The 21,433-nt window shown below is 35.6% G+C and overlaps 1 protein-coding gene and 1 long non-coding RNA gene across 3 annotated transcripts; both read left to right on the top strand.

Annotated features, from left to right (window-relative positions):
* The first annotated feature begins 452 nt into the window (after positions 1–452).
* On the top strand, positions 453–3,103 carry LOC139431073 (uncharacterized). Its single transcript, XM_071198642.1, has 3 exons — positions 453–483; positions 599–805; positions 2,832–3,103. Exons 1-3 carry the CDS (start codon positions 453–455, stop codon positions 3,101–3,103), a joined length of 510 nt encoding a protein of 169 aa, XP_071054743.1.
* Positions 3,104–16,082: 12,979 nt separating this feature from the next.
* LOC139431098 (uncharacterized) lies at positions 16,083–17,061 on the top strand. 2 transcript variants are annotated; one of them, XR_011641392.1, is made up of 4 exons: positions 16,083–16,181; positions 16,745–16,790; positions 16,847–16,923; positions 16,982–17,061. It is a non-coding gene; the product is annotated as an uncharacterized lncRNA (long non-coding RNA). The 2 variants fall into 2 exon arrangements; XR_011641391.1 differs by lacking the exon at positions 16,083–16,181 and having other exon boundaries at positions 16,578–16,790.
* Positions 17,062–21,433: the final 4,372 nt, after the last annotated feature.

Genomic DNA, 21,433 nt, shown 5'->3' with positions numbered 1-21,433 from the left:
ATAATCCTGTAGATTTGGTATCAAGAAACTTCTTTCGCTACGTTAACTAATTGCCGAGTTTTTTTGGCCGATTTTCTTCGCTCTTAGCTTACATAGTATTCGTATAGACTTTCTGAGTGTTCTGAAGTGGTCGATTTGTTAATTAATAACCAATAATTTACCCATAAATTAATACATTTTTAATTCCATTATTCTCGTTTCGCAAAAAATGATCATGTCGATATGGACGGTGTAATCGTGTGGTGGGGAGGAGATCGGGCGTCCAGTGCTTGGTGTGCTGCCTTTGGTTCCACACCAAATGCATTGATCCGGAGGAGACGTTGGAGTCTGTAGATGCGTGGACATGTCATGATTGCAGATCAAGAGAACGAGGCGCTATTTCTCGCAAATCATTTGGGTCTACTTCGGCGACTCCGTCCTGTCCTGCTATTACCTTCGAATCCGTCTACGAGATGGTTAAAGAGATGCGGTCCGAGTTGCGTTGTAAAAAGAGCTAACTTCTTCATTCAGTCGACTTTTGTAGCGCCCGTATATCAGATTTTGAACAAGTTGTTGAAGGAGCTAAAGAATAAAGTAAAAATTATTGATAAATTAACAGCCGAAAACTTACAATTGCGTGACCGGGTGTCTGATCTTACAGCTCAAGTTCATGATATGGAACAATATTCCCGCCGGAACAATTTAGAGATCCAGGGTGTTCCTGAAAAGAATAACGAAAATTTGTTGGATGCCGTTGCTGCTCATGTGGGGTATGATATTTCGCGTGTGGATGTAGACGCCATTTATCGTGTTCCTCATATCAACCGTAACAATTCAAATCCAAGGTCCATCGTAGTTCCTCGCAGCCTGCATCCAGAAGAGAAAATCCTTGCCCACGGGCTCATCAGCGGGCACGAAGATTGATGGCGTCGGTGAAAGATGCTTTGTGAACGAACCCTTACTATGATTGGTAAAGAAAAAAATTACAAAGACGTCCGCGCAGATGGACTTGGCCCTTAGACCAATGGATTATTACGTGACAAAAATGAAAGAGGCATTTTAAAGACAAGCTATCGCAGAACAGGAAGCTAAACATAAGTGGTATAATTTCCTCAATGGAAACAATTCCACCGTAAACAGGTGGTTTCCACCATACCAAGGAAATTCAGAAGAACGAGAATTTTATGAAAAATTACAAATATATATGGACCCGCGATTGTAAAATTTTTGTACGACAGACCCTCTGTGTTCCCTTCTGATTCAGATAGGGAACGAGAGGAATATTTCGCGTATGTAAACTATTAGGTCAATTTGTTGTAATTTATTAAATGCCATTTATTTTCTTTTTATTATCAGAATGTGCGCAGTACTCATTAAATGTCGTACTTCGATGTGATCTGCTTAGCGGAAAATCTGCACCCCGGAATTTCTTCAGCTGATATTCTGCCTGACTCGTATGTTGTTATAAATAACTACTACATAAATAAATACTACATAACACTACTAAATAAATGTCCATCACGTTGTTACTTTTTAATTAGCAACAAAGACCAATGGATCATTACGTGACAAAAATGAAAGAGGCATTTTAAAGACAAGCTATCGCAGAACAGGAAGCTAAACATAAGTGGTATAATTTTCTCAATGGAAACAGTTCTACCGTAATCGGGTGGTCAAAAGCCATACCAAGAAGATTCGTGTACTTATTCTCTTTGAAATTCAGAAGGACGAGAATTTGATGAAAGTCATTCGTTGAAAGATTCTACAGGTAAAGTTTCATGTCCGGTTTTGAGAGCGTTGAAGTGTCCGTATTGTTATGCAGACAGTGATTGTGCTCATACTAGAAAGTATTGCCCAATGTATGAATTGTAATTGTTTAATTTCCGAAGTTATTCATATTCTCTTATTGAATATTCCAGTATTTTTATAAAAGGTAACATTGCGTTTTTTATTTCTATTTCTAAATAAAGTTTTGTGTTTAATTTTTTGATCATTTTAAAATTTGTTTGATAGGATAAGAATAGGGGGCGTGACAGTCGCCCTGTCTCCATCATCAGCCTCAGCGGCAACTAGCACCAAGAGCGTGAAGAGAGCGCCAGGTGTGAAACCCGGCCGAGGAAAGATTTCCGCACGTGTCGGGGAATAGACCCAGCGCTTGCTTACTTATCAGGAACAACATTAATGCATTTTTAATCTCAGAGCATAGCGACCGCGATTGTGTGGCTGCGGTTCTGACAATCCGAGGTGAGAAGGGCTGGACAGAAATTGTCATCTGGTCAACATACTTCCCCGGAACGGATAATGTTCTTCCACCAGCCGCTGTGCGAGACATAATTGCCTACAGCCGAAGGAATAACCTACAAGTGGTTGTTGGATGCGACGCCAATGCTCACCACGCAATGTGGGCCAGCACCAACACAAATGAAAGAGACTCGGATCACTTCTATTTAATAAGAAACAGATTCGATATCAAAGACCAAAGTGGTGTTTACAGGATTAAATATGGAGATTGTGATAAAATAAACGATGGACAGACTGGGCGAACTTTACATACACGTTTCGAAGAACACTTAACTAAAGATTCTTCAGCTATATACAAACACATAAGCACCTCTAAACACAAATAGATTTCAGTTGTGTCTCTTTACTGAAAAAGTCGAAAAATCAAAGGAGCTAGATCTATATGAAGAATACTATATTCACACTCAAAATAAAGAGATGCGATCCGAGTTGCGTTGTAAAAAGAGCTAACTTCTTCATTCAGTCGACTTTTGTAGCGCCCGTATATCAGATTTTGAACAAGTTGTTGAAAGAGCTAAAGAATAAAGTAAAAATTATTGATAAATTAACAGCCGAAAACTTACAATTGCGTGACCGGGTGTCTGATCTTACAGCTCAAGTTCATGATATGGAACAATATTCCCGCCGGAACAATTTAGAGATCCAGGGTGTTCCTGAAAAGAATAACGAAAATTTGTTGGATGCCGTTGCTGCTCATGTGGGGTATGATATTTCGCGTGTGGATGTAGACGCCGTTTATCGTGTTCCTCATATCAACCGTCACAATTCAAATCCAAGGTCCATCGCAGTTCCTCGCAGCAAAGACCAATGGATCATTACGTGACAAAAATGAAAGAGGCATTTTAAAGACAAGCTATCGCAGAACAGGAAGCTAAACATAAGTGGTATAATTTTCTCAATGGAAACAGTTCCACCGTAATCGGGTGGTCAAAAGCCATACCAAGAAGATTCGTGTACTTATTCTCTTTGAAATTCAGAAGGACGAGAATTTGATGAAAGTCATTCGTTGAAAGATTCTACAGGTAAAGTTTCATGTCCGGTTTTGAGAGCGTTGAAGTGTCCGTATTGTTATGCAGACAGTGATTGTGCTCATACTAGAAAGTATTGCCCAATGTATAAATTGTAATTGTTTAATTTCCGAAGTTATTCATATTCTCTTATTGAATATTCCAGTATTTTTATAAAAGGTAACATTGCGTTTTTTATTTCTATTTCTAAATAAAGTTTTGTGTTTAATTTTTTGATCATTTTAAAATTTGTTTGATAGGATAAGAATAGGGGGCGTGACAGTCGCCCTGTCTCCATCATCAGCCTCAGCGGCAACTAGCACCAAGAGCGTGAAGAGAGCGCCAGGTGTGAAACCCGGGCGAGGAAAGATTTCCGCACGTGTCGGGGAATAGACCCAGCGCTTGCTTACTTATCAGGAACAACACAAATGAAAGAGACTCGGATCACTTCTATTTAATAAGAAACAGATTCGATATCAAAGACCAAAGTGGTGTTTACAGGATTAAATATGGAGATTGTGATAAAATAAACGTTGGACAGACTGGGCGAACTTTACATACACGTTTCGAAGAACACTTAACTAAAGATTCTTCAGCTATATACAAACACATAAGCACCTCTAAACACAAATAGATTTCAGTTGTGTCTCTTTACTGAAAAAGTCGAAAAATCAAAGGAGCTAGATCTATATGAAGAATACTATATTCACACTCAAAATAAATCCCTTCTGCTCAACGATATTACTGAGCTTAATAATAACAGGTTTTTTATGAAATTTTTATAATCCTTCCAGAGTCCTCTAGTTTCTAACTTTGATAATACTTTGTAATACGATAAAAGTCTACTAATTAGATTTTAAGACCTTTAATTTTAGAAAATATTTTCTTAATTGTTTGTCTTTTGATATGTCAATTTCACGGTTCCAACTTTATATTACACATGCCCGCTTAAGCATTCCGTCTTGTTTCGTATCGTTCAGTCATACGTGTCCATCTCAAACGTTTAGTATCGTCTCATATACATTTAATTTTAATTTTTTAATTTTTTTCGATTTTATTTTAACATATTTTAGACTATTGATAGTATTTTTTTCCGTTGACACTTCAAACTAGTTTTATTTGGTTAGTGTAAGTGCTCCGAAAACCTCCTCTACAACCTAAAAATTTAGTTTTAACAATTCAACGTAATTCACATCATCCATCAATTAATCTTATTTAGTCATCGTCTTTTTGTCTACGACGATAATAACAATCTAAATTTTCTTACCGACACAGTTGCTGACATATCCGTTTTAACATTTACACTTTTCGCATCCTTAAAAAAAGATTCAACTTCATATCCTTCAGCAGCTAATGGGTTTACAATCAATACCTACAGTAAGAAAATATTGACTGTATCTTTAAATTTGCGCAGACATTTTTCTTCCGTTTTTACTATGGCTGATGTTGCTAAACCAATTATAGGCGCCGATTTTTAGATAAATTTGGTATTCTTGTTGACGTCAAGAATAAGCGTCTAATTGACACTAATAGTATATACATTCTAATATCCTAAATTGTTATGTAATACTCTAAACTGTTTATAAGTCCTAAACTGTTTTCTATTAATACTCAAATTCTCATGTACCATTTTCCCGTCCTCGACGTTTGGATACCTCAAAATTTGTGGTTGCCAAAGAAGCATTTTAAACCAAGCGGTCTTACTGAAAATATCTTTTAAAAGAGCATAAAATGCTCTTGCAAACAAGACCAAAAATATTCAAATCGGTTGAACGGTCCAGGAGATATTAAAATATAAACATTTGAAAACGCATTGGCCTCCCCCTCCCTTATTATGACAGATATGAGAAATATCGCAAAACAAAAGCGATGCGGTATTATCCAAGCTACTAAATGGTGTTGTCAAAGTTATAAATTAAAGATATATTAAAGCTTATCGTCTAAGTTTTTGAGATAGCGGGAATTTTATGTTTCTCTATGGCAGTTAAGCCTCCTAGTGGTCGAATTATGAAGTTCAAAATAATTTCCAGCTATTTCTCTTGCCCACTTTGCCTATAAGGATTTTTTCCCAAACCTCTAGGCCTTACCGTTGTCGAGATACAGCCGTTCTGTACTCTTAACAGAGCACCCTGCATAGATGTGTGTGTAAGAATAACCCACACTACACTTATCAAGCGGAAAAATCAGCAGAATTCGCTCTACACAACTTGATTGGTAGAGTATCTAGGACGCTCCAAGATAAAGAGATCTTGGTTTGTGCGTTTCTGGATATAGAAGGTGCGCTTAACAACGCAATACCACAATCTCTTGAAAGAGCTGCTTTTGACAGGGGAGTGGAAGCAACTATAGAGGATTGGATCCTGCTTTATAGTAGAATAGTTTCTAGTTCACTGGGGCCTAAGTGCGCGCGTAAATATTACGCACTCCCCTAAGCATGCATACATACATACAACCTTGATTAACGGTGTCACTCGGCAGCGAACGTGTTAAGCAAGATTATAGCTTGGAAACGTACTGTATTCCAGACGGAATACAGGCATTTGCTATTGACATGGGTGGTCTAATCATTCTAGAGATGGGTGAAGAACATGACAGTACGACTTTTCTCAAACAGACAGTCAAGTCGCTCTCCAGGCGCTGCAAGCCGTGAAAACGGTGTCGGCTCTGGTTAATGACTGTAAGAGAACATTAAACACACTGAGTTGTGATAACAAAGTTTCTCTGATCTGGGTCCCAGGTCACTCTGGGGTTGTTGGAAATGAAGCGGCAGATGAGCTAGCACGAGAGGCCAGAACCTGTGGGCTGAAGAGAGACTTCGTCTACTGTGGACCAGTTCTCCTGGAATGAGACATGCTAAGGTGTTTATTAACATCGCCTCTGTCAAACCCGGGAATATTTTAGGACTTGCTCGCAGCAGCATTAAAGTTCTAATGGGTGTCTTTACTGGGCACTGTAGATTAAAAGCACACCTCAACTTGTTGGATCTAGCCGACAATGTTAAATGCCGAATATGTGCGAAGAAAGCGGAGACGGTTGAGCATGTTATATGCCACTGCCCTGCTGTTAACCGTATCAAATTCTCGATTTTTGGGTCGCAATTTATCTCCGCAAAGGATCTGAATGACCTTTCACCGAGCAAGGTATTAATGTTCGTTAAGAGCATTGGACTACACGGTAAAATTTGATATCGTTGTCTACCATTTAGGGCCCCTTAGGTACCCCTTAGGGTTGCGGTGCAAGGTTAGTTGTCCGCCTACCCGATATGTAATCTATGTAATATAACGTAATGTAACATTAAATATTCTATTATTTCCTCGTCCGCTGACATTGAACAACTTTAAGTGTTGCTGCATTTGCGTGGCGGTGATATCGCGGTGGGAGTTGACTACAGACCGGGTAATGTCAACTGCTCTCTGTGTTTGGGTGAGCTATATGACATGGTTGCGAACTGCCTGCTCCTGACTGACCAAATTCTCTGTTTTGGAGATTTTAACATTAATGTGCTCAACTCTGGAAGCTCAGATACACTTCGATTATTTTCTTTTCTGGACACATAAGAAGCAGCCCAATTGATTGATTGCGCGATCAGGACAACCGCATTGTCCGCTACACTTTTAGATCTTATTATATCATCTGATACGTCTTTAGTTCTCTCTTTGGATATGGTTGATTGTGCAAAGAGATGGGCGTCGACTCGTCGACTTTGATTATTGACGTCCGCGTGTCCACAATATGTCAACTATGTACAGAGTGTCGACAATGTCGATAATCTAGAATATTTCGTTGTGATGTGAATGAGGTTAGGTAGTTGCAAAACAGTGAATGTGCAATAAATTCGCAACGAATTCACGAACACGGTGTAAATTTGCCTTACGATCAGTGGTCGGAAGCTGAACGCTAATTTTAGTAACCTAAAGTTCGACTTAATAAAAATTAATACTTTACATGCTCGGCATCAAGCACATAGGTACATATCAAGAAAATACAGGGCAGCAGAGAGAATCGAAGAAATTTATAAAATCTTATTTCAAGTCTTATTTCATCCTAAAAATATGTTCTATAACAGTGGAAATTTTTTAAGCATATTTTTCTTTTTAATTCTTTTAGTTATAAACGACTGACCCAAAATAATAAATAAGCTCAAAATAGTCTCTTTTTAAAAAGGGATTATTGTTCAAGTTTCTACTCTTTTAGGACCTATTTTCTTGAAACAAAGTTTTACTATTATCCAGTGTAATCCTGTGCAATATTTCTTGTCTAACCCTATATAAAGGTTGAGTCAGAAAGAATGGGAAATCACGAAACTGGAGATAGTAGACACTAAATATGCTTTTTACCAATGTTGCTAGTTTAGGAGATACAGGGTGTTCAAAATTGATATTTTTTCTCTTTCATTTCTTAAAAACTTTTAAAGTTTTAATAGTATTTACGTAAAATTTGGAATTTTGAGGTATTTCAGTATGATAAATAAGAATTTGATGTTGTTTCATTAGTTGTAGAAGGCGTTAGTTACGCATTATTATTTAATTTAGCAAGCCTGAATACAGCCGATAAAAACCGGGTTCAAAATAAAAGGTGCCGGTTTCAACTAATTTTCTTCGAAATAAAAACAAGTTTGAAAATAAAAAAGGTGTATAATTACCTAATCCTAATTAACAAATCCTAATCTAACCCTCTTCGGTGCGACACAAATGAATTTAAGTTTCGGTAAGAACGGCAAACGTGATAATCGGTCGACAGTTGAGATTTTTCTCTATTAAAAGTGCGCACGAGATCGTGCGTACTTGACAAACGTTTTATTGTTGTAAAAAATATACATTATTGTTAATATTTTTTACAACAATAAAATATGAAGCATCAAAAAATGTTAATATAATGAATTAACAAAAACAATGAGGGACGAAACACAAGTAAGTCGATTGGCAAAATATAAATTTTCGCCACTGGGCGCTGCAAACAACCGTTAACGGTTTTTATATCAACAAGGCGTTAGGACAGTGTAAACCTCCTCAAAGGTAAGCATCTAGGTACCGATAGCTCTAATTAAATGATTTTTTACGGACTTCACACCTGCTTCAATCAATCCATTGAAATGTGGTGCACTTGGAGAATTAAATTTCCATTCGATACCAAATTTGGAACCAGTAACTGTAGCCAATTCTTGTTATTTGTTGTTAGCACCAATAAAGTTAGTTCCATGGTCACTAAAAATGGTTGTACAGTTACCTCGTCTTGAGATGAATCTCCGTAGAGCCGCGATGAAAGCATCGGTAGAGAGATCTAAAACCAACTCTAAATGGAGCGCTTTAATGGATGTATACACAAAAACACAAATATATGACTTCACCGATCGCACTCCTCTTGCTCAATGCATGGTTGTATATATGGGACCAGCAAAATCAACCCCGACCACAGTGAAAGGTTTTAATTCTGTGACTCGGAAGCTAAGAAGATCTGCCATCATTGGAACGTACGATCTGGGTTTCGCACGAAAACATCGAATACATCATGATAGGACTTGATAAATAGCACTTCTTGGAGATAGAATCCAATATTGTTGTGCTAGTAATGATGATAAAGTTCGAAGACCAGGATGTATAAATTTATGATGTGTTTCTTCAATTATTAGTTGTGTTAACCGACAATTTTGCGGTAATAATAATTGATGTTTATGCTCGAATGGTATTTCAGCACAACGTAACCGACCACCCATCCTGAGCAACCCTCTATCGATGAACGGAGGGAGCTGTCGATAAGGTTTCTTGGGCGTTTGGTTATGATGAATGGATTGAATGAGATCAGAAAAATATTGCCTCTGAATGATGAAAACATGAAGGGAGTTTTGAATTTCAAAGGTAGATAAGATGTTAGAGGTAAATCGTTTTTTATAACTACTAAGGCTTTCACGGCCGGTGTTAATTAAACTAAAACTAGAACTAACACTAGCACTATCACTAGAACTAACACTAGACCTAGAACTAGAAACTTTTCGGTTAAGCCGTGCGTTTTTTGAAAAAAATTTTGACGTTTGAAGTGACACTTCGAACTTGTTTCTGAAGAAGGTTGCAACATGGCATCCGAAACGTCAAACATTTTTTTAGTTTTAATGAGTTCATCTTGATTTTGATAACGTAAGTAAATTGCAGTAGCATATCCCACCTCAGAGGCGTCACAAAAGAGGTGAAGCTCACAAGTTTTATAATCACTAGATGACATGAAGCGAGGTATTTCGAGATTTGATAATAAAGTTAATTGTTGCTTAAAGTTTTCCCATTGTGTTACCAGGTGCTGAGGTGGAATGTCATCCCAATCACAATGAACTTGCCAAAGTTGTTGAATAAAATGCTTAGCTTTGAATGTACATGGCGTTAAAATCGCAATGGATCATAAATCCGAGCAATATCTGAAAGAATACTGCGTTTTGTCGAATGATTTGAACGAGGTAAATATTGATATTTGAAGTTGTCCGTGATTGGACACCAATGTAATCCCAGAATTTTAACAGTAATTGAGTCTTCATAGTCCAAAGACAGTAATGATTGCAAAACAGTTTGAGATATGATTTCCAAAAGGTGTGAACAATTACTCGCCCACTTGCCGAGCTCAAACCCCCCTTTCCGTAGAATAACAATTAAATCTTCCTTTAATGTAAGTAAATTTTTGATTGATGTTGCACTAGTGACAGTATCATCAACATAGACATTATGTTTTAGAATATGACCATGAGGATGTGTATAAGAATATAAATTAATTAATTCAAATATTGTTCGAAGGGCTAAGAAAGGTGCTGAAGCGACACCATATGTTACGGTGTTGGGTTGATAAATTTGAATGGGATCTTCAGGGGAAAATCGGCATAAAACATTTTGAAAAACACGATCAGATGGCGAGATCATGATCTGACGATACATCTGCTTTATATCATAGATAAATACGAATTTAAATAATCGAAACTTGATTAGAACATTAATAATATTTTGCTGTAGTTTGGGGCCGATTAACAAATTATCGTTTAACGATTTTCCATTCTAAGAAGAAGCGGAAGCGTCAAAGACTACCCTAAGTTTATAATTGGCAGCATCATTGTGTGTTTCGCAATGATGTGTGATGCAACGATGGTGTGCTGAAGCGACACCATATGTTACGGTGTTGAGTTGATAAATTTGAATGGGATCTTCAGGGGAAAATCGCCATAAAACATTTTGAAAAACACGATCAGATGGCGAGATTATGATCTGACGATACATCTGCTTTATATCACAGATAAATACGAATTTAAATAATCGAAAATTGGTTAGAATATTAATAATATTTTGTAGTAGTTTGGTGCCGATTAACAAATTATCGTTTAACGATTTTCCATTGGAAGAAGAAGCGGAAGCGGAAGCGTCAAAGACTACCCTAAGTTTATAATTGGCAGCATCATTGCGAAAGACACAATGATGTGGAATATAATAATTACTGGAATTAGGAATATTAGAAGGAATTAGAGACATATGGCCTGAATGCAAATAATCCCTCATGAATTCGATGTATTTCTCGTGAAGTATATCATCTTTCAACAAACGTTTCTCCAATAATTTGAATCGATTCAGAGCAATATCATATGAACTTCCAAGAATAGGTTCTTTGGTTCTAAACAGGAGTGATACAATAAATCTGCCATTAATATCACAACGATAATTATTTTTGTAATGATTTTCACACTTTGCCTCTTCAATTGACATCATCTTGATTTCAGAAGTAGATTCCAATTCCCAAAAGCGTTGCATTGATAAATGTAATGAGTCATCAGTTCTTGAGATACATGTTGATAAAGACGTGGATGGTAATAATTTGGATTTCCCATCACTATCCACCCGAACACTGAATGCACAGCCACAGGATCGTCCTGACCACCACAGACACGACCACCAGTAAACAATTGAGGTACCAATTCAGCTCCCAATAATATATCCACTTCTTCGGAAGGAGAATGATGTTCGGGATGGAATTGGAGGCATTTAAGATAATAGTAGGATTGTATAATAGAAGATAATGAAGGTTGAGCGGAACATATTGAAGATGTAACAATAGCTCTCAGATTAAAGGATAAGTTTCGGGACTGGCAAGGTTGAATGATGCAAGTGACACTTCCTTTGTTACAGATGGACGTCATCGAGTTTAAACCCTGTATTTTTAACGAAGAATTATTTTGTCGTGGCAAACGAAGTCGTTGCAGTAGCTTGGTGGTAATAAAATTTGACGTGCTTCCAGAATCAATCAATGCACATGCCAAATGAGATTGACCAAACTGATCATAAATATGAATAAAGGCGATGGGTAAGATAACTCGACGATTTTCTGGTTTTGAATGATTATTTATATCTAATGTTGTACCCATATGAATAGAAGGAATTGGCTGTTTAGGTCCAAAATGAAGTAATGTATGATGGCGTTGCTTGCATGAATGACAACAGTGATTTGAAACGCAATTGTTAGTGATATGACCTTTGCTTAAACAATTTCGACACAAATTGTTATCTCTTGCTATCACTAATTTTTCAGCTGGCGATTTAACATGAAATTGAGCACATCGGTAAACTTGATGTGATTCGGAGCATATCGGACATTTGACGGCTGATTTCGAATCTCCCACTAGTATAATTCTCATTGGTCACTGGAATTCTCTTTACCAATTTCAAAGCTTCTCCAGTGAGTGACGTCAATAGGTATTGATATTTAGCCACTGGAGATAACGACTTGTTTTCGTGTACCATAGTTCGGAACAAATCAAAAAAGGTAGGCCAATCTTTCTGCTGACCATTGAAAGTTGGAATTGAAAGTTTATTCAATTTAGGTGTGGTGATCATATGAGGGCCACCCTGAGGATTCGCTGGGGCTGGCGTGAATTTTTGTATAAGTGCCTTGATTGTAAAATAGGCCCCATCGACCCGTTGCCGAATCATATCATAATCATCAAACTCATCATCATCAATTAAACCAACGATCTGATTATGGATCGTCTTGAAATCAGTATAAGATACTTCTACAGATTCATCACGAACTAGAAATTCCGCTTGTTGTTTCGGATCGTCGATAATATCTTGACCAGCCTTCATGGTTTCGATAAGGCGATTCTCAGCGACTTGACATTAATTTATTAAGTTTATCTGCCATAATGTCTCAGGGAGAAGGCAGGGGAAATAAACAAGAAAGAAACGAGATAAGAATTACCACTCCTGGAAGTAATATCAATAATAATTAGAATAAATTAAAAAGGTAATTTTTTCAGATGAGAAAATGCGGGAAAGAAAATTCCAAGGGGAATAAATTCTCAATGGAGAACTGAAGAAAAAAATTCAGAAAATTAAATATTTAATCAAAGTTCCAAGGGGACCATATTCCTAAAGAAGAATTGCCGAAAAAATTTAGAAAATAGATATTCAATTAATGTTCCAAGGGGAACAAATTCTTAAAGAAGAATTGCGGAAAAATTTAGAAATTAAAAATATTCAAAGTTGTAAGGAAATTTTAAGTTCAAGAGAACAATAAGGTTGCATGTAACGTCGCACGTGTGACGGAACAAAAAAAAATTGTTGACCACGTTGTGCCAGATGGCCACGCCGAAAATTAAAGAAAATCTCTCCAAACATGAGAAACGTAATTTTAGAACATAAGAAAAATAAAAAATATTCAATTAAAGTTCCACGGGGAACAAAATCTTAAAGAAGAATTGAGTAAAATTGGAAAAATAAATATATATCCGGCTCGAAGGACCAAATGAATACAGCCGATAAAAACCGGGTTCAAATAAAAGGTGCCGGTTTCAAATAATTTTCTTTGAAATAAAAACAAGTTTGAAAATAAAAAAGGTGTATAATTACCTAATCCTAATTAACAAATCCTAATCTAACCCTCTTCGTTACGACACAAATGAATTTAATTTTCGGTAAGAACGGCAAACGTGATAATCGCTCGACAGTTGATTTTTCGATGCGATCTTATTTCAATTTTTTTCTTAAATGTCAATTGTGTATTAATTTTCCGAGTAGTTAACACCTGTATCTCATAAATCAGCGACATCGACATAATTCATGTTGGGTTAATTCATCATATTTTCGTATGTAGCTATCTCCAGTGCTGAGATTTCTCATTCTTTATAACTCATCCTATGTAATTAATACATTTTTTTCATTCTGTTACATTAAGCTAAATAATCCTCGACGTATTTCAGAAATGTTTGCCGTTATAATAATATACGTACGGAATTCAGTTCCAGTTGTACAGAAGTTGTATCACTGAAACCACTAGATGAGGTAGTAAAGACATAAGAGTAGTATAGATTCGCCGATTCAAGAACCTCCTCCTCGAAGCTGCGTTCTAGGAGGAGGTTCTTGAACCGGCAAATTTTTTGGAGGTCGGAGGAGATTCAATGAGGAGAGGAGGTTCTTGAATCGGCAAACTTTTTGAGGGGTTTCGTTTGAGGAGGAGGTCAATTAACATGAGAAGGTCATGAGAAGATGCTATTTTGACGAAATTATTAAAAATTTATAGTTTAGATCATGTTATTTTGACAATGTTATTAAAAAATTATCTTTATATATAACTTGTTTACCTAGATGAAAACAATTACTATATTTATCCTTCGACGCTTCTCAATGAACTGTTAATTGTTCGATATATCTCTTAATTTATTATACATAAAGGTATACGGTTTTGAGACATGTAGGTATACAAATAAGTGAGTCATGACCTACCTGCGAGATATATTTTTTTAATTTATTATGTAAAGGTATACGGGTATTTAAAAATAAGTGAGGAGGTTCTTGAATCGGTAAATTTTTTGTAGGGATACGTTCGAGGAGAAGGTCAACTAACTTGTTAGTAGTAGGTGAGTCATGATCTACCTGCGAGATATTATTTTAGGAGCTTCTTAATAAATTTGTCATGTGTTCTGTCTGACGTCTCACGATATAATGTCGTGTAAGAACATGTATAGTAGATATATTCGGTAATGATGTGAAACATCACTCCCCCCACCACTAACCTTATGTATTGCTATAAATACAACGTTGATCGAAGTTGTACCGCAGAGTGTTTGCTTCTGAGTAAGGTTTTTGTGTATTTAGTACATATTAAAAATATTGTGTAGATTTTTGGTGCAGTTAGTACAGAGGATTTTTAACGTAACGAGTAAGTAATTCAAATGTAATACAAGTAGATAATGTACTAATGTAAAAAATAATATTGATGTTTAATGGTAACCAGACCGAACCCCAAATGTCCAACTAAGAGAGCTGCTGTAAATTAATTTGAAAAGGGTGAATTTAAAAAACCTGCCCAAAACATGAAAATGGAGGGTAATTGTAATGAAACAACAGCTACAAATGTGTCGCTAGGAAGTGATAATCAAAGAAAAAGGATGGAGTATTCGATGGAATCAATTTGTTGGCTTCTGACTTAGCGGAGTACGTATTTCCTAGCAATCAACAACATTATGTAGAAAATTGTGGAAAGTTACCTTTCACAAGTAACGTAGTATTAAATGAAGCAGTGAAAAATAAACTTCAAAAAGGTAATCAAGCGCCATTATACTCCGAGAGTACATATTATTTAAATAAAAATCAAACGAAATGGATATCGGTTGGCATGTCTGCCAATCTACATTTTGATCCGGTTATAAGATTAATGGGAAAAGGGAAATGCATAACTTTTACCGAAGACGAATGGAAAAATGTGATTAATAGCAGACAATTGATTATGAATAGTTTTGTTGGTGATTTATAGACACCACCACATTTCGTTGTAAGCGGCATGACCTGCAGCAGCCAATGGATAGAAAATGTACGAAAAGTGTTGAAAATGAAAAGGGGGTCAGAAATATTTTACCTGGCTTACGACTCGTTACACGAATTGTGGAAACTTAGCGATTTAGTTTCGAGTAGGGTAGAAGTATTAAAGTGTATGGAATATAAAAATTATTACGATAGCGTGATCGATGTGGTATCAACAATGCAAGGTGATATAAAATCGAATATATTGATTGCTTCAAACGGCGCACGAAGTGAACATTTGTGCGTAACTAAAGAACTGCTCATATACGGTATAGATAAGGTATTACTGGATTTAGATTTGCACGCATTAATGAAGATGTGAAGTGAACAAAATGGAAAAAAAGTGACGTTTTGCGAATCCAAAAATAGAGTGTACCGAATGCACACTTGGACGTTTGCTTACAGACAATTAAGGATAAGTGACTGGGAAGAAAAGATGTTGGACGGAATTAGATTTAAGAATATGATAAGAAACGTAAATAAGTTATTAGAAAAATATTTAGACGTAGATTATAGATTAAATATACAGGGTGAGTCGGGAGGAACGGACCAAACTTTAGGAGTGTATTGTACGCTTGAAAATAATGTAAAAAAACTCATATGTTGTTATCCGATTTTCATTTGTTTTCAATTGATTGCATAACTACAGTTAAACATTTAACGTAGATTTGACAGTTTGATTTGCATTAAGTGCTATAAAATGCCAAGTACTTATTCATATTTAGAATATACAGACATGTTATTTGTATATGGTTTTTGTAACGGGAGTGCTACAGCTGCTGCAGATGAATATCGTGTAACGCCAAAAAAAAATATTAATATAGAAATAAAAAAAATAGTGTTTTATTACTAAAAGATTCTTTTCACGATCCCGGTTTTGTTGCGAACTTCCCGGCTTAACTCTTTCGGAGAAGGGAGGATTCGATTTATTTTTGGCGTCACCCGATCCGACAATCCGCAACTGGCTCTGAACGGGAAGAGTAGTGATAAAAAAAAATGTGAAAAGATCCAATAGTGCAAGTGGCACAAAAGAAAATAGTAAACAAGAAAGATATTAAATAATAATAAATCCAGTTAGGTAAGTTTCAAAATGTATAATTTAATAAAAGAAATATACCATAGAAACCAAAAAAAATATCAAAATTAAATCCAAAATGGAAAAAGTATAAAATAATAATAAATTAAAAAAAAAAAATATATATAATTTTTCAATCTAAGAAGAAACTAATTTGGGTAAAAAAAAAAAAAAAAATCCTAACCTCAAAATTGACCACGACAAAACCTAACCTGATCTGTCACCCAAATGTGTAAATCAAAATCAAACAAAGTTTATCCCAAATAAAGCTTCTTTTACAAAATGTGTAAATTCAAAAAAGGTAAACTAGCATTTAAAAAAAATAACCCCTTCTCTAACCTTTTCTTTTTTTTTTTTTTAGGTCAACCAACTAAAGTATCAAAACAAAGTACCACTAAGAACAAGTATATAAAAAAAAAAGGGTGTATATCAATACTAAATCAAAATTACAAATTACTTTAAATTAATGAACAAAATTAGACTTTTGAAATTAAAAAGGAAACATAAACGAGACCAAAACAATATACGATAAATATTAATCGACTTGATTATAATATATGTACTAGTTTCCAGGAGCCTGAAGGGCTTAAAATACAGCAGAGGGAGGTGAAAGTAAGTGACTCCACTCTTTTCGATATGCAAATTTTGTCTGACCTTGTCTTCGGTAGTTGAATCCCTCAAACGAAGATTTTATCCTTCGGAGTAGAAAATAGAAGTCCGGTCCTCAGCAACGCTCCTCGAGATGGTAAGGATAAATGGTTTGATATCAGGAATCAAATTATATAATTCCAATTCTCTTTCAGGTATTGTTAACAGGTGTTGCCTTAAATTGGAAAATTTTTGTCCTCCCAACAAAATGTTCCAGAGTTTTCCTCTCCCCACAAAAAAAAGAACCTGAATATATTACCCGAATTAAGTTTAAGTTAATTTTCCCTTTTTTTTTTTTTAAAAAAAAAATGAACGACCCTTACCTCAGTTGGTCGAGGTTCACGCCAAAACGTTTACTGAAAATATGTTAATAAATCCGGCAAACAACCGAAATTCGGAACAATCAATTTATTCCAAAATTTAATCGAAGTTTCGTGATTAATCCGCTAATTGCGAGTATAGACAAAGACCCCAAAATCCAAATTTCAAAAGAAAATTCCAAAATGTCTTCCCGTCTATTTAAAATTCACTGACTCGAATATTTTCTCGGCGCACTCGATTGCAGAAAAAGAGAGAGAATTCCGGAATTCGTCCGTATTTATACCCGAAACTTAAAAAAAAAAAAAAAAAACTCGAAAAATACCGTGATAATAAAATTTTTAAATAAAAATATCGTGTTTCTTAAAAGCCCTCTATAAAGTAATAGTGAAACTAGGGATAAGGATAAGTAAGAACGGAAACTCTCGGTAACGTTGCTGAAACAAAACAAAACAAAACCGAACATCTGGATTTATTATTTGAAAATGAAGAATCCAAAGTAAGAAAAGAAATAAGGAAAAAGAAACTGTAACAATCGTCAATGGTTTCCAACTCGCAGACATCCTAATAAGAACGTTTTTATTAGGGTTTTCAATAAACTGCGCGAAACCGGTACACTTCCCAGCGTTAAAGTAACATCTGAACGAGCTACGCGTCAATGTTTAAATGAAGTAGAACATATTTTGGATCTAGTAGAAGAAGATGCAACGACCAGCTCACGCAGAATTGCTGTTCAATTAAACATCCCACAAAAGAGAGTAATAAACACACTCCACGAGCAATGCTTATATCCATTTAGGTAAGATACAACATCTACTGCCGGAAGATTATGTTAAACGAGTTGAATTTTGTCGGTGGATAAATAATGATCATCGTGTTGTATCGCATATTCTTTTCACGGATGAAGCAACGTTTACCCGCGACGGCCTACATAATACTCGTAATAGTCACGTATGGTCCGATGAAAATCCCCATGCAACAATCGAAAACAAGTTTTCGGTAAATGTACACCACACATTTACCGAAAACTTGGTATGATCAACGATTATTTAATTGGCCCTTTCATTTTGGAGAATCGCCTCACAGGAAACCATTACCTAGAGTTTTTACAAAATGAATTAAATGATTTACTGCAAGATGTTCCTCTAAACATTAGAAGGCAAATGTACTTTCAACACGATGGAGCTCCGGCGCATTTTGCTCGTCAGGTCAAGCAACATTTGGACGAAAGGTTTCCAGGGCGTTGGATTGGTCGTGGTGGTCCTATTAGTTGGCCTCCAAGATCTCCAGATCTCACAGCACTTAATTATTGTTTGTGGGGATGGTTCAAAAGTGAGGTATACAGGTGTCCCAGACCACCCGTACCAGCCGATTTATTCGGAAACGGTGAGTCCTAGAGAGTTGAAATAAAAAATTCGTCAACTAAAGCAGACACCCTCCTTCTAGATAGTGTGTTACGACCGACCAACAACAACCGGAAGTGGGTGCAATTGAGTAGTACTTTAATATTTTATATGTAAAGAGGGGTCAATTACGATATCATCGTAAAGAACTCTTCAATAGAAATCTCTTTCGCTTGAAAAAAATTTTTATATTGCTAATCGTTTTCGAAATAATAAACCCTAATTGTTGGTACTTTTTACCGGTGTTATTTAAGTTGACAAATAGATGTCGCTATTCGTCGTTTTGAAAAATCGTGTAATTTAGAAATGGCTGGTTAATAACAAGAAATTGTTTTTACTAACAAAATGAATAAAATAACAAGGAGTTTTTTTAACACAGAAGAATATTACAAAACACTAAATAATAAAACTTAATAAATTAAAGTAAAAATACCAGTTCTTATTAAACAAATGAATAAAATAACTATGGAAAGGAATAATTTTGACGACAAAACGACACAAAACGCTCAATCTAACAAAAAATTAACAATGTTCAAATTGGTAAATTAGGATAACATTGTAAAGAACTCTTCAAATGAAATTTCTTTCGTTTGAACAAAATTATTATATTACTAATCGTTTTCGAAATAATCCACCCTAATTTTTGGTTCTTTTTACCGTGTTATTTAAGTTGACAGCTAGATGTCACAATTCGTCGTTTTGAAAAATTGTGTATTTTAGAAATGACTGGTTAATAACAAAAGCATTGTTTTTACTAACAAAATGAATAAAATAAACAATAACTTTCATAAGAGTACATTAGAAAACAGTTTTAGTAAATTACAAAAAAAAAACGCTCTTCTTAAAATATTTAAGTAAAGTTTAATTTTAAAACAGTCGCCGTTTGTCAATTATTTGACAAAAAGTTATTGACAGAACGTCAACTTTGTGAAACTAGCAGTTATCAATTCTTCGTATTTATCTTGAACAACTAATTAGAATTTTATTTAAACATCAACATGCCTTTCAACAATGAAGAAGCGTATGACATGTTGATGTTATTGGGGGAATGCAGACAAAATTTTCGGGCTGCCGAAAGATTGTATACCGAGCGCTTTCCTTACGGACCACAGCAAAGTCGTCATGTCTTCAGTCGTCTTGCTTGTAGAGTTAAGCGATTTGGGGTAGTTCGTCCTCATCACAACATCAGACACAGAATAAAAAGAACCGTGCAAGACAATCGAACAGCGGAGGTAATAGCCGGTGTTGAGTTATACCCTCATTTATCCGTCCTTGATATGGCAAGGGAATTCGATATCACCAAGAGCTCAGTCCAACGGATATTAAAAGAAAATAAATTTTACGCTTATCATGTAAATCTTTGCCAAGAATTAAGAGATCAAGGTTTTAATAACCGATTACAATTTTGTAATTGGTTATTAGGCCAAACTCAATTTTTTCATCGGAATATCCTTTGGACAGATGAAGCGACATTTAAAAGTAATGGGCAGTTAAACCTGCACAATGCCCACTACTGGTCAGAAGTTAACCCCCATTGGATGGTTGAAATGAACAATCAAAATCTGTGGTCTCTAAATGTGTGGTGCGGGATTTTGGGCGACACCATAATTGGGCCCTTTTATTTTGATGGCACTCTCAATGGTCGCACGTATGCGGAATTTCTTGCTGGCACATTGCAGCATGATTTGTTGGGTGACATTCCACTAGCAATAAGGAGGAGATTGTGGCTACAACAAGATGGCTGCCCAGCACATTATGCTGCGGTATCTCGTGCGATTTGTGACCAAAAATTCCCTGGGCGATGGATTGGAAGAGGAGGTTGTGTGGCGTGGCCAGCACGATCACCCGATTTGACCCCTCTTGATTTCTATCTTTGGGGTCGACTTAAGAATTTAGTTTATAAACATCGACCAACAACAAAGGAAGAAATGAAGAACAGAATTCAAGAAGCGTGTCAGAATTTAAGTGCAAGAGAAATTTTAAATGCGGTAGATAGTGTAAGGCTCCGGCTTGAAAAATGTGTTGCTCAAAATGGTGAAAAAAATGACAATTTGAACATTTATAATCTTTATTATCTTGATTTTGTTAATTTTTTATTAGATTGAGCGTTTTGTGTCGTTTTGTCGTCCAAATAATTCCTTTCCATAGTTATTTTATTCATTTGTTTAATAAGAACTGGTATTTTTACTTTAATTTATTAAGTTTTATTATTTAGTGTTTTGTAATATTCTTCTGTGGTAAAAAAAACTCCTTGTTATTTTATTCATTTTGTTAGTAAAAACAATTTCTTGTTATTAACCAGCCATTTTTAAATTACACGATTTTTCAAAACGACGAATAGCGACATCTATTTGTCAACTTAAATAACACCGGTAAAAAGTACCAACAATTAGGGTTTATTATTTCGAAAACGATTAGCAATATAAAAATTTTTTTCAAGCGAAAGAGATTTCTATTGAAGAGTTCTTTACGATGATATCGTAATTGACCCCTCTTTACATATAAAATATTAAAGTACTACTCAATTGCACCCACTTCCGGATGTTGTTGGTCGGTCGTAACACACTATCTAGAAGGAGGGTGTCTGCTTTAGTTGACGAATTTTTTATTTCAACTCTCTAGGACTCACCGTTTCCGAATAAATTGGCTGGTACGGGTGGTCTGGGACACCCTGTACAAAGTTAAAGTTGACACTAGGGATGCACTTCTTAGGCGCATTCTAAATGTTGCAGTTAATATTAAGGAAAATCATGCAGCAATTAGGAAAGCAACAAGAGCTCTTAGTAAACGAAGCCGGAAATGTTTAGAAGTTAATGGCGATATTTTCGAACAATTACTAAAATAACGCTGATGACCAGTATTTAATGTTAATGTATAAGATTTTGT

Source organism: Onthophagus taurus, chromosome 8 (assembly GCF_036711975.1).
Source record: "Onthophagus taurus isolate NC chromosome 8, IU_Otau_3.0, whole genome shotgun sequence".
In the NCBI taxonomy this organism is placed as follows: domain Eukaryota; kingdom Metazoa; phylum Arthropoda; class Insecta; order Coleoptera; family Scarabaeidae; genus Onthophagus; species Onthophagus taurus.
The sequence above is the reverse complement of the archived record's forward strand: the minus strand, read 5'-3'. Positions and strand labels throughout refer to the sequence as shown.

What these genes read in the sequence shown, in the direction of transcription:
- LOC139431073 (XM_071198642.1), top strand. Translation starts at nt 453, where the DNA reads ATGGTTAAAGAGATGCGGTCCGAGTTGCGTT. An exon ending in GATGCGGTCCGAGTTGCGTT is followed by an intron (nt 484 to 598) that starts GTAAAAAGAGCT and finishes ATAAATTAACAG; the next exon opens with CCGAAAACTTACAATTGCGT. An exon ending in TCGTGTTCCTCATATCAACC is followed by an intron (nt 806 to 2,831) that starts GTAACAATTCAA and finishes ATAAATTAACAG; the next exon opens with CCGAAAACTTACAATTGCGT.